The 13,931-nt window shown below is 44.0% G+C and overlaps 1 protein-coding gene across 1 annotated transcript in view; it reads left to right on the top strand.

Annotated features, from left to right (window-relative positions):
* The first annotated feature begins 579 nt into the window (after window positions 1–579).
* gnai3 (guanine nucleotide binding protein (G protein), alpha inhibiting activity polypeptide 3) overlaps window positions 580–13,931 on the top strand; it is a 30,178-nt gene continuing 16,826 nt past the window's right edge. Inside the window, exons 1-4 of the mRNA XM_063208367.1 lie at window positions 580–1,339; window positions 10,615–10,657; window positions 11,886–12,027; window positions 13,083–13,240. Of these exons, the coding sequence (XP_063064437.1) occupies window positions 1,222–1,339; window positions 10,615–10,657; window positions 11,886–12,027; window positions 13,083–13,240 (461 nt within the window). The 5' untranslated portion in view covers window positions 580–1,221. The remainder of the gene's footprint in view (window positions 1,340–10,614; window positions 10,658–11,885; window positions 12,028–13,082; window positions 13,241–13,931) is intronic.

The raw sequence follows: 13,931 nt of genomic DNA, 5'->3' as shown, positions 1-13,931 counted from the left end.
AAATCCAGAGAAGTGTGTGTTGAAAAAAAAAGTGCTTTAGAATTGAAATTTGAGTGTAGGCCTAAATAAAGATTTGTGTATAAAGTTCAGTGGAATTTGTTCAAGGTATTGGGAAATCGGTGAGATGTTTCAGAATTGTGTCAAGTACCACAAACGATGTGTTTAAAAAAACAGTATGAAGATTTATTATTTGAAGACCTGCATGCTGCTGCAGTTCGGTTCAATTTATTGAACACGCTCGAGCGCCCTCTAGAGTCTTGCTACGCCTACTTGTCTGAAACCTTGTGGAATGTGGAAGTGAGTCGACTCGTCCATAGGCGTACATTCATTCTAGTAGGCAGTGGTATCATAGTTGTTGTCAGTGCGTGCCTAATGTCTATTTTTCAAGTTTCACAGTAACATCGTTGTACAGTGTTAAATAATGTCTCCTGGTAGCAAAAAGTGTCAAAATAGCTATTTTAAACTAGTACATTTAAACTAGAAAATGCAAAGCCTGTAGTTACAATAGACTACATTTCCCTAGCTACACCCCTTCCGTTTTTCCCTCTTTTGCAGTTCTGCATTTTTCTTCCACGCCAGTGGCAGTGGTGTTAACCGTCTGAAAAGCGGAGGTTTACGGGGATCTATGGCTGAAGATTAACTGAAAACTTTTTCAACAATTTGGAGGAGATACACGTGAATTACGCATGGACCTTATGGGATTTCTGTGATCTTTTGTGTACTTCTCCACTTTGGCGTACTTGAGTGACGTGACAAACACAAACTTTTATTTTCCCAGAGTATTAGCTAACAATGCTAATCAAACCCATGTAACATAGCGAGCTAGAATATTGCGTTACTTTATACTGTAGAGCTAGGTGAGCATTTGTACGAGTCCAGCTGCGTGTTTGTTTTTGTCGGGTGTGTTCGATTTAAGCCAAATAGTAATTCGGATGGATGGGAAGATTTTACCAAAGCCAGCATTTCTCGCACCCTCTGCCTAATTTGTGTTTGGTGTAAGTGCCTTTGCGAATGGCTTATACATTGTCCATTCTCCCACCACGTTAGAGAATTACGTTAGGTGCCAACGCCTTATTATTTCTCTCCTGATTTTCTTTTGTCGCTGCGCCTAAGTTTTACGAGCAACTTCTACGGCAAACCCTCAGAAGTTTAGACTGAAGAAGAACATTTTTGTCCATCACCTGGTTTCAACAAATACTTTTATACGGACTTGTGTTGAAAATGGGTTGCACACTGAGCGCCGAGGATAAAGCAGCCGTGGAGAGGAGTAAAATGATTGACCGAAATCTGCGGGAGGATGAGAAGAAAGCATCCAGAGAGGTCAAACTGCTTCTTCTTGGTATGTATGGACACAACCTTTGCCGAAGGTTCAAATAAATGACTTTTTAGACATGTTGATATCAGAAATAAAAGTATTGACGGGAATGAATGTTGCCATGGTTGAACGCTACCATCTGTTTGTGGACATGGGCTTCAGGCTAATTTACACTATGCCCCCTCATGTGCCCCCTACTTCACACTGGTCCGTGTTGACGGACGTGCTCAACAAGACTGGCAGTGTATGATGATGACATCCCTCATCAATCAAAGATTTAAGATGACATTTGTTTGGTAGTAGGCCTAATCCTGTTTTCCTTTGGATTATGTCATCACCACTCCTTTCGCACCTCTGTGAGAGAAAAAGTGAGTTCTGATGAGATATGATACTTCACCTTCCCATAGATGCCAGTGCATTCAGTTGATAAAGGCAGTGTGGAACTTTTTGGAGAAACTTTGCAACTGGTGTCATTCAGTTAATCGGAGGAGGAGGAGACGGTTGCGAAATTTCGTGTTTGGGTTGAGTTTGGTTCCTGTTGGGCAGTCCTTGTGCTTGATGATGTGCTGTGTTCTGCTTTCCATTTGCCTGTTTTACACTGTGTTGTGTGTATGAGTGTTTGTGTGTGTGTGAGAGAGTATCTTTTCTCCATCATACCTCTCCCATGCATACCAACAGCGTTTTTGCCCCTTTGTGTAACTTGTAGCCAACAATTAAGGAGGAAGTGTGCAAGTGAATGAAGCAATCCTAGCATATCTCTATTGGGGGATGAAGGAGTGTAGTGGAGAATAACATTACAACATTGCAAACTCATATTGCAGCAGTGCCTGCCTATGCCTATGTCTCTTTCTGCTCCCTTCCCGTTTTGTTGGCTTTGGAAGTGTGTGTGTGTGTGTGTGTGTGTGTGTGCGTGTTGGCAAAGCCCAGCCCAGCCTCATAGCTCTACAGTACAGTCAGTTTTGGCTTTTGCACTAGTAGCTGGGCTATGAATGAAATGAATGCATGAAACCACTGTGCTTTGGCTGCAGGAAGTCCTTTCAGCGGGCCTAATGAAACATGCCCCTGCTCCACGCTCTGCCATTCACCACTCATTCCACCAATGGCGGACGGAGCTGCTTAAACATAGGCTGAAAGCAACAAGGGAATGAGCGAGGTCTGGGTCTGGGCTTGGGTTGTAGGCCTCCAGCCAAGGGACCCACCACCACCTCCCTTCCCTCCCCTTCCCACCTCATCCACCTGAGGTTTGGCTCATCCTCGTTGGCCTGGCCAGCCCACCAGTCCCCCCCTCTCTTTCTCTTCCAGTCTGTTTCAGTGGAATGAAGAACGCTCCCATTTGTGATGGCAGTGGTACAGTGGTGGTGGAGAGTGTGTGTCAAGCAGTCCATTTGCTTGAGGTCAGCTTTAAAACGCAGCTATGTTGTGGCCACGGCTAATGCATTTCCCCTCTCTGCTAGAGGGTTGGCTCGGTCGTGTTGCACATTTTTGGACTGGCCATTGTGGATGGATGGCGTGCTAATCTTCCATAGACAGCAACAGTATGTAACCCCGTTGGTTAGGCCTTTAATTTAGCACAATGATAACAAACGTAAACTTTTGGCCTGTTGTTTTCACCGTGGCGACATATGTTGGCTAGCTCAGGCCTTTAGTTTACACATCTGCTTCTCTGCTGGCTGGAATATTTGAATCAGCTGAGGCTGAGCTCTCTGTTACAGACTGCGGATGGAATACAATAGGGTTCTGTTATGATCTTTGTTCCGAGTACATTGTTTCTGGAATTCTATCTCGAGAATGTATGCTGTATTGTTTTGGCCATACTTGTATCCAGAAGATTTTCACCACTGTGTCCCTCACTGCATGCCATGGGGTGAAGTTTTGGCTTTGGGCATCTAGGCAGTTGAAATAATTAGGCCAGGCCTACGATATCACACCTCCTAGATAACCCCAATCTCGGTCAGCGGAACGCTTGAATCAGCTGAGCTCGCCCAAGTAGGCTACAATGTCCATGACCTGTATTCCTCGCCATGTTATTCCTCAGGCCCTTTGATCATGGATTAGTGATGTGAATAAACTTTTGACACAATTTCATGTGTAAGGAATCTTGGGATGTTTTTTCCACTGAAGAAAAGATCTGTGTAATGCTAGTCTATGCCTTATTGAATGTGTTAAAGAATAACTTCAGCCATTCGACATGCAGTTGTTGTAATGCTCACACTACCCTGGACTTGTCAGGGCAGAGTTGTGAGGGCAGAGTTTGATTACGTTTCAAAAAACATTTATTCCCAAAAAACATCCATAAGGTTATGCAACATCAGCAGACAAGTAGTAAACAGCAATACATTTTGGGAAAAAAATATTTGGAGTAGGCCTATGTTAAGAAGGTTTTTTAACTTTTAACAGAGTCTGCCATCATCAGAATAGCTCAGATCTTGGAAAGTGCTGAGCTGAAAAATGCAGCATCACCGGGTACTTCTGACAAGTCAAGGGTAGCGTAAGCAATACAACAGCGTATTGAAATTGGCAGAAGTGCTCCTTTAAACTTTAATAGCTGGATGATTCATACAAATCCTGCATCCACTCTTCACCAAAAATGGCGGATTTGTTTATCTAGTGAATTAATGTGGTTCCACTGTCCAGTAGAGCCATTAAAAATGTCCTCTGAGGTTTGGAGCCATCAACATACTTACGTTTCATCTCTTAATTTGCAGTGACGACAAAGTGGGGTTTGGTCCTTGGGCAAAAAAATCATTCCCATGGTCAAATTAAACTCAGATGTTCATGGGAACTGATTCTCTGCGGTCATCACCGTCTTTAAGAGTAGGACTAGCCTTTTTCTAGGAACCGAACCTACTGTAACATGGCTCTACTCTAAGGCTTTGGCCTATAATTCTGCATGTTTTTAAGACTGCTGTTTGGTCAGCACAAGTCTCCCACTCATGATGAGGATTAAAAGTGGGCTCATGTTACTGTACATGCAAAGCAAAGTTCAAGTTCAAGTCAAGAGTCTTGTGACATGTTTACTTTGCTTTTCTTCTTAAGGCTAATTTTCATATCTGTATAATAGTAACTTAACTTATACTGTAGGTCCCTGGCCATAACTTGCGAAAAATGTCAGATCTGTGTCACTGTGTTCCAAGCAGGGCTTTGAACCGGTTCAAGGAACGAAAACGAAAACCAGGAACTTTTTGTATTTTAGAGGGAACAGAAACGAAACCGGAAACGCTATTATTTTTTATGTTCTGGAACGGAAACACTTATTTAAAAATAATGGTAACCGGTTAATACCGGTTAATACCGTTCCTCAAGCTAAAAAAAAAGGGAATTATTTTCCTGTGCACGTTACCATGACGGCTGAGGTTCACGTCCTGTGTGACATCAGACATTCTCTGACTGAATGGAGAGAGAGCTGTGGATTACAAAGTATCCACTCCACATCTTAAATAAGAGAACTGTCATACAAAAGGGCAGAGTTTCCATTGCATCATTGTAAGATATTGCAGAGAAGCGCATGTAAAGCGCATCGAGAATGTTCGACATTATTGGGGCATCCATGGCCGCTTCAAATTTGCACAAACTCACAATGTCCATCATAGCGGTCCCCGTGACCCAAGTCAGCGTGGAGCGCGCATTTTCATCATTGAGTTTTATTCTCCGCTTAGGTCGTCCCTGAATGACAAAATTCTGGAGGATATTATTTTCATCCGCTTGAATAAACAGTTTGGAAGTAGGCTGACTCATTTGCACCTCCGTCTGTCAGGCCTATGGGGAGTAATCAGCTGACAGGAACGAAATTAACCGTTCCGGGAACAATATTTTTTTGTTCTAACCGGTTCGGGAACGTCAATTTATTGGTGGAACTCATAACCGGAAACGTTATAATTCTGTTTCTGTTCGGAACGGAACGTTTGGAAAAAAATAACGGTTCAAAGCCCTGGTTCCAAGTGAGATGAGTTACATGGACTTGTGACGTGTTTGCTTTGCACTCTGTATATTTTTGAATTATGTTGTTTATAGTCACGGCACGTCATTCAATGGTAATTCATCAAGTGTATATTAAGTCTAATTTTCATATCTGTATGGATACTGTAGGTCTCTGGCCATAACGTGCTAAATAAATGTCAGATCTGTGTCACTGTGTGTTCCAACAAGTGAGATGGGTTACACGGAAGGCCTTTTTTTACGCAACTGTCAGCCAGTTGGCTCATTAGCCGTGGCCCAATGCACTGTATTGTTGCCTTTGGCCCTTGTTAAATATTTGAATAGCCATCAGTGTCTGTCTGTCCACTACTAAATAGGCCTAGCTATTCTGGCGTTAGAGGAGACCGTGCACATTCCTGACTCAAACTGCAGATCATTTATTTATTTATTTTTAAAATATATTTTTTTGGTCTTTTTTTTTAGACTTTACTATGGACAGGACAGTATGAGAGGTAGAGAGGAAGCGAATGGGGAGAGAGACGGGGAGGGATCGGCAAAGGAACCGGGCCGGGAATCGAACCTGGGTCAGCCACATGGCAGGCGAGTGCCCTACCGGTTGGCCACGGCAGGGCCTCAGATCATAATTCTTGCTGTGTACTTAGATTTCTACGCCGGCCGGAAGCTCAGATCCCGTACTGAGTCGGATGATCTGCCACCAGTTCCATTGCATCATAAGCTGCAGAGTTGGAACAGTCATCGCAGCTATCCAGATTGCGGACCGCACTTTACGTGTGTTGAGTTAGTCACCTCGTTAGTGGACTTCGTAGCTGGACTTATCTGTGATACCCACAAAGGCAGGCACGCACAGACAAACACACACATACACAAACGACCGCACGGACATATAAACACCACACACACACATACCACAAGCTTTGATTACAGACACAAGTGTTGACACCTTTCAAGGCATGTTGTTTACCATCTCCTATCGTTGCCATGGCTACTACTCTCTGTCGCCCCCTCCACAGTTGAGTGCTCCATGCTGACTAGCATACATCTTCAGATCTTGTCTTTCTTTCTTATCAATGCACTGGCTGACCAGGCTACTGTAGGTATAAGGTGGGTGTAAGCTTACATTCCACTGTGGCTTCATTGACGCACGGTTTTGCACTGTTGTCATACTGTTAACGTGGTGAACTGAAGGGTCGTATTACTCAGTGATTCAATTAGTCATGAATTATTCATTAAGGTCCTTCCTGTGAGACTGTGACATCCTGGACAAGTTTGACATATGGGTTTAGCTAACATGTATGCTGCTAACTTGAGACCAAGTCTTGTGGGAGCTGAGAAAGTGATGAGAGTAGGCCTTTAACTTACAGGCCCTTTTTCTTGACCAAGTTCCACAGTCATTTATAGAACACAAACTCGGTCATCCTTTGCTCACATAGGTATGACGTCATTATCCTTGAAGATCACTGTTGGATAGCGAGAGGGCACGTACTTTGAGTTGCAGGCACTGTGGATTATTAATTAAGGTTTGGCTAATGATGATAAATTCAATAGCACACAAGCACACATAGATTATGCTGTGTAAGTACAATTTCATTGTTCTTGTTGTTGTGAAATCGTGCTGTTCATTTTCTCACATATTTTGTGTTTTCCACATGTTGCAAGAAGTGTTGTCTTCTACTGATGATGTGAACATTAAGAGCCGATGACCTGAACTGCATTGGTATGGCTTGGCATGGCACCCGCCTCCATTATTCCAGCCACCACACTCACCAGACTATGGGCATTCCCCAAAGTCTAGTGTGCGTCCTTCGAAGTGTATCAACCTTCGTTCGTAATCACGGCCAGTGATTGGATACTCTTTAGTGAACTCTGCGGAGTATCCAATCACTGGGCGTGACTAATTAGGCTGACGCACTACCAAGGCTCATACACTTGACATTCGGAAATGGTGCATGCTCCTGCCCCTGTTGTTTCTGTTTTGCCCAGGTTTTGCACAGCTATACATGGATTCTAAATGTTTTTTCTTTCTCCTGACTGCACCAAACTAGCTGCGCACAACTCAACCTCTGATTGTTGGAAACCGCTGTCGGTCAAAAAATTAGCCCACGTGGTTGGCTGCCAGTGTCTTGCCCCTCCTCCTCACAACACTGTGTTGATAAACAAAAAAAAACCCAGCATCTATAGAACAACTATGATATAACGTCTATCAAAGAGCTGCACAGTGCTCCTGACGTTGTGTGCATGACATGTTTGCCATGCTTGAGGCTTCATCAGACTTGATGTGGTTTTGCAAAGCATATATTGCATATTCTGATCTGGTTTCAACGTGGAAATGGTGTGCTTGGTACCGTACATTTTATTATCGGGTGACTAGACTGGATTGATTAAGGAAACCATTGAGAGACAGAGGAGATTTTTTTTTCCTGAAATTTGAGTGGTAGGTGAACTCTTCACAAGCCTACACCCCTGGTTAACATGAGATCACCACTTTCACCTCCCCCACCACCCTCCGTTATTCTAGCCACCACACTCAGAGGACCAGACTATGCTCCTGCTCTTGTTTTTTCTGTTTTGCACAGCTGCATAGACCAATTACGATATAACGTACAGTATATCAAAGAGCTGCACAGTGCTCCTGACTGACATTGTGTGTATGACATGCCCGCCGTACTTGAGGCTTCATCAGACTTTCTGTGGTTTTGTGATGCATTTGTTGGCCTTATGCCCAGCAGCTTCTTATTAGCTTTTCAAGCAAAGCCTTTCAGGTTGGTCTTCAGCGAGGAAAGGAAAACAGACTAATATAAGTTACACACAGACGGTGAACTGACTGCACACAAGGTTGTATGAATCGTCTGGGTGTAAGCCAATGTTATGAGGAGGCGAGTCGGTGTGTTTTGGATCATAAAGTTCATTTAGTTTAGTTTACCTTTCAAACAGCATTAGCTTTTGTACGGGTTGCAAGACTATGATCTTTATTCAGATGAGTTCGATGCAACAAAACGGGAATCAAATTCTTGAGCAAGGTATTGTGTGATGTGCTTTTACATCACTTTTCTGTTTATAAATGTGTTGTAATCGGCCCTACTGTTGCCAAACGGTAGGGCGCTCGTCTACCACGCGGCTGACCCGGGGTTTGCTTCCCGGCCCGGGTCCTTTGCCGGGCCTTGCCCGTCTCTCTCTCCCCAATTGCCTCCTGTCACCACCTTCACTGTCTTGTCATAAATAAAGTCTAAAAGACAAAATAAATAAAGAAACAAAATAAATGTGTTGTAATCAGGGTGTAGGCCGAAACACTGGTGTTACTGCAGTCAGTGACAACACATGACATGAACTTCCTGTTTCAACAAGAGATGAGTCTGTTAGCCAGCATGAAGCAGCCCAACATTGATAAAAGATTAACGCCTACGCATTGCTTACACACTCACACAGTTAGATTGATACGTGTGTGTGCACATGTGCATTGATATGTGTGCTTTTGCGGCTGTGTGCTTTTGCGGCTGTGTGTGTTTTCTTTCTGTGTGTGTCTTCTCAACGCAACTGAAAAGATTTGCACAAATCTGCTAGTGTTAATAGTGTTGAGTTGCAGAGTTAATTCCCAATACATTATACTCTGCTGGGAGGCCTGCTCTGCCCTGCAAATCCCAAACGCTGTGACTAGACCTTCATATTTTCGCAGGGGAGGAGAACCTTTTTCATTGGAGGGGCCACTTCAAATTCCTCCAGGGGCCGTCAAAGTCCTCCGAGGGCCGCACTATGAACACAAACCAGGATTTCCCCCCTGCACTAGGCCTTTATTGAAGGCAGCAAGCTTTAAAACAGACCCCACCTTCTCGTGGTCCCCTGAATATAACTTACTTGTATTGCAAATATAAGGCCCTATATTATTGTCAACAATAAGTTTAGACTGGAAGATGACTGTGTAGGCCTGACACCTCCTCTTGTCTTGTGACTGACTAAATGTCTAACCGCTTTCGAAAAAAATAGCCCAGTTGAAAACATTGCCACTATGATACCAGCATCATTGCTTAGCTTCTGGGCATTTCTCACTTAGGCTTACAATATTCACATTGTCGTAACGCAACACAAAAGGCCACTTTCATCCACCCACCAGTGCTGTCCATCTTGAGTTGTTCCTACTTTCAGAAACGAGGAACTTCTCATCTCAGCTTCGATGGCAAGTGTGTGTGCGTGCGTGTGCGCGCGCATGTGACACACCCCTCAGACTCACACAGGCATGAGAGACAGTCATGTAGGCGTTGATGTGTTGAGTGTTTTGATAGAATCTGGAATGGGGAAGGAGGACTGGACTGGTCAGATGTTGCAGTGTTCCACTGCCGGTTCTGTTCCCCTCTTGTCAGCTCTGTCGCTCTCTCTGCTCACACTCAGACACCTGACGTGAGAAGGGGGTTAGGACCCGTGTTGCCAGATTGGGTGTTTTTACCGCCCAATTGGGCTGCCTCGGATGGCCGTCTGCTGGTAAAAACGGGTAAAAAGGGCATTTGGGCGGCAAATGTTTGGCCATAGAAATCAATAGAATTTACATCAAATTGGGCTTCCAGGCATTTGTTTTACGTCTGGCAACCCTGACTGGGAATGGACTGCCTGGACTCTATCAGTCTGAGTGTGTGTAGTGTGTCTTGTGTCTTGACGTCTGCACCTGTGTGTGTGTGTGAGTGTGAGTGAGAGAGAGTGAAGAATTTTCCGCGTGATCATCCCCTGTGTCTATCAGTGAAGCCCACCCATTGCTATAAATACAGGCCAGTGAGCCAGCAGGCCTTTGCTGTGGAACTGTGAATTCCCTCGTACTAACACACACACACACACAAACACACACACACACACACACACACACACACACACACACACACACACACACACACACACACACACACACACACACACACACGTACGTACATAGCCCAGTGGAGCCCTGCTGGGCTGGGAGGTCGCGTGTGTGTGTGTGTGTGTGTGTGTGTGTGTGTGTGTGTGTGCGTGTGTGTGTGTGTGCGCGTGTTTGATTACTCATGTCACTGATTAACGCAGCTTGTACAGGAATGATGTGTCATAATGCCACATGATGGTGTTTATTTTCTCAGCTTATATTAGACAAGTGAAGAAACTCTCCAGGTTTTGCTTTCATTCTTTTGAATCCCCTTTTCTCAGTTTTGATTTCTAAAGCCACATTTCACACTTTTCGCCATGTGAGTCATGTGATTTCCAATGGGAAACCCCTTATTCGGATCTGCTGTGGTTGTATCCGGATGACCCTGCTTGCTGCTCCGGGGCCTGTGATGATTGGTTGATGTGTTTTGATGGGGTGTTACTGTTTTGATTGGCTGAGAGGTAATGGTGTCATCTTTTCCCATCAGGTGCTGGCGAGTCGGGGAAGAGCACAATAGTGAAACAGATGAAGTAAGTTATTCACAGCAATGACATCACCACTGCTACAGAGCATTAAGTTTACCCACATTACAGTACATTACATTACACTACACTTTGCTGACACTTTTATCCAAAGAGACTTAGGCAGGCCGCACACCGGCTCCGACAGCACTGCGGCACACTTTTGCTTCCGACAGAATTCGGACCCCCAAACCCAATTTCACACAAACATTGCATTGATAGTCAATGGGCGCCGCCGACAAAATAGAACTTGTCTCTAATTGCTATCCGACATCGGTGAATTTCCGCGGACATCGGCGCCAGTGTGCGTGGTTCTATTGAAAACAATGGAATCGAATTTTAGCTGAGCAGTGCTCAGCACTTTGTCGGAGCCGGTGTGCGGAAGCCCTTACACTTATTACAGGGTATTGGTACAGTCTCTGGATGTTAGGTGTATTGGCTTTGGTGGCTTGTTCAGCCATGGGTGGAAGTGTAGGGAGAGGTAAGGGTGGTTTCGAACCTGCAACCCTCTCATCTTAAAGGGGTATGCCACTATTTTGGGGCTTAATACAGTTAAAATCGTTGGCCAGGGTTTATAAAGGTGGTAAAGTGTCTTATTTTTCATGTTAAGCATTGTCCTGCTTTAAGACAAGTTGAAAAAGGGAGTATGTCGCTAAGCTAGTGAAAGTCAATGTATCCATGTAGCATGAAGCACCACCCTTTAAGGCCACCTCCTTAACCACCAGGCCACGGCTGCTCATCACCACCTTCACCCTCAATATACACTAATGTTAACGATACGACAAATAGTGAACAAGTGTCCTGCAGCTTTTAGCATTTTAATAACATTTTTAATATTTACTTTTATTGGTCCACTTTGATATTCATACTGACATCGTCTATTAAGCTAAACAAGACACCTGTTCAATGTTTGGTTAATGTCCTGTTCTGCTTTTGTATTGCGTGTGGGTTTTTTGTGTATGGTTGTGTGTGTTTGTGTATGGTTGTGTTTGTTGGAGCTACATATGGGTGTGTGTGTGTGTGTGTGGTTGTGTGTGTGGTTGTGTGTGTGTGGTTGTGTGTGTGGTTGTGTGTGTGGTTGTGTGTGTGGTTGTGTGTGTGTGTGGTTGTGTGTGTGGTTGTGTGTGTGTGGTTGTGTGTGTGTGTGTGTGTGTGTGTGTGCGCCTGTGTGCGCACATGTGTGCAACACTTTTGCATAGTGTTAATGTTGTGCAATTTGTGTGTTTTCGCTGCCAAGGATCATCCATGAAGACGGCTACTCGGAGGACGAGTGCAAGCAGTACAAGGTGGTGGTGTACAGCAACTCCATTCAGTCCATCATCGCCATCATCAGGGCCATGGGACGCCTCAAGATTGACTTCGGAGACGCCGCAAGAGCGGTAAGCTGCACACATTGACGCCGGGGGGACGTGCGTGCGTGCGTGCGTGCGTGCGTGCGGTGAGTTAAATGTATGTAAGAGCCAGAACTGTAAGGTACCATGATGACGCCAGGGGAGGGGAAATAAGGGAAGAGACTTAGGCGAAATTCAGTGCTCCATGATGCAGACACAGACATGCACGCAAAACCATTACATCTCCGACGATCCGCGTTTCGGGATATTATTATCTATTAAAAGATTACCATTTGAGACCACGAGGATGACACAATTAAAAGTACACTATTGTGACACTATGAGCCTATAAAAATCATAAGTAGGATATTGTGTGTTCTTATTAGTGATAAGTTTCATTCGATCTGCCAACTGAAAGAAGGCATTTGAATCGCTCACACAGCATGCATCAGCTGATGACAGTTTAAGTGCGAGGTCAGATTAGCTCAAGAGGCGCCTCTCGGACACATGCAAAAGGTCAAATTCAACTTGTGCATGATCACATTATAATTATGATTTTATAGCTATAGTAGAATATTCCCAGGGCACCGTGCATTGTGAATTAAAGGAGCACCTCTGCCAATCTCAATATGCTGTTGTATTGCTCACGCTACACTTGACTTGACAGTACCCGGTGATGCTGCATTTTTCGGCTCAGCCCTTTCCGAGATCTGAGCTATTCTAATAGGGGCAGATTTTGTTTACATTAAAAATCTTCTTAACATAGGCCTACTTCAAACATTATCCCAAAAGGTATCGCTGTTGGCTAGTTGTCTGCTGATGTTGCATAACCTTTTGGATGTTATTGGGTATAAATCAAGATGTTTTTTTTTAAAATGTAAACAAACTCTGCCCCCATTACAATGACCAGGATCTCGGAAAAGGCTGGGGAGAAAAAAAGACCTTAAAAAAACTGCAGAGAACCGAAAACCGTGACCTTGATATCGTGATATGCAACCCATGTTTGGTCTCCACCAGAGACATTTGTGCCCATGTTACTAATTTTGTATGTTTGTATTCTTTTGTGTATATTTATTCATGTTCTCTGCTTCTGTGGTTGCCAGGACGATGCCAGGCAGTTGTTTGTGTTGGCGGGCACGGCGGAGGAAGGCGTGATGACGTCAGAGCTGGCGGGCGTGATCCGGAGGCTGTGGAAGGACAGCGGCGTCCAGAACTGCTTCAGCCGCTCCCGAGAGTACCAGCTCAACGACTCCGCATCCTAGTAATTATTATTATAATTATTATTTATTAAAGATAATAGAGATAAAAAATATATATTTTTAGTCTTTTTAGACTTTATTATGGACAGGACAGTATGAGAGGTAGACAGGAAGCGAATGGGAGAGATGGGGAGGGGTCAGCAAAGGCGGGCGAGTGCCCTACTGGATGGCCACAGCAGGGCCGTAATTATTATTTATGATGATAAATAATATTAAAGTTGTATGGAATGAAGGGAAAGCATAGCTCCTCTGCATGTTGAATGCAGTTTGGGCATGTTTTAAGTTTACTGATTCTGATCAGATGCCTCTGAAAGACTGAGCTGTGTACACTGCTTCAGCCGCTCCCGAGAATACCAGCTAAAATAATAAAATAAAAATAATAATTCATTAAATAATATATGCATATTAAATGGTATGCATTTGTGTGAAAGTGAACGAAAAGCACAACGCCTACATACTGTATGTACAAATAAAGCGGAAAATGTGAGGTGTATAGAACGACTTCACATCCTAGTATAATTTATATACAATGTACTATTTAATAATGCATTATGGTATCAGTACTTACTTGAACTTTTACTTGTATGAAGGTGAAAGAATGTTCCTATACAATTGTTTTTGGCTGATAAAGCTGATTTCATATAGCCTGGCTCTCACGCAGACCCTTCGTGCTTCGTGCATCTTCGTTAAACT

The sequence above is a fragment of the Engraulis encrasicolus genome, chromosome 10 (assembly GCF_034702125.1).
Source record: "Engraulis encrasicolus isolate BLACKSEA-1 chromosome 10, IST_EnEncr_1.0, whole genome shotgun sequence".
NCBI classification, from domain to species: domain Eukaryota; kingdom Metazoa; phylum Chordata; class Actinopteri; order Clupeiformes; family Engraulidae; genus Engraulis; species Engraulis encrasicolus.
The sequence above is the reverse complement of the archived record's forward strand: the minus strand, read 5'-3'. Positions and strand labels throughout refer to the sequence as shown.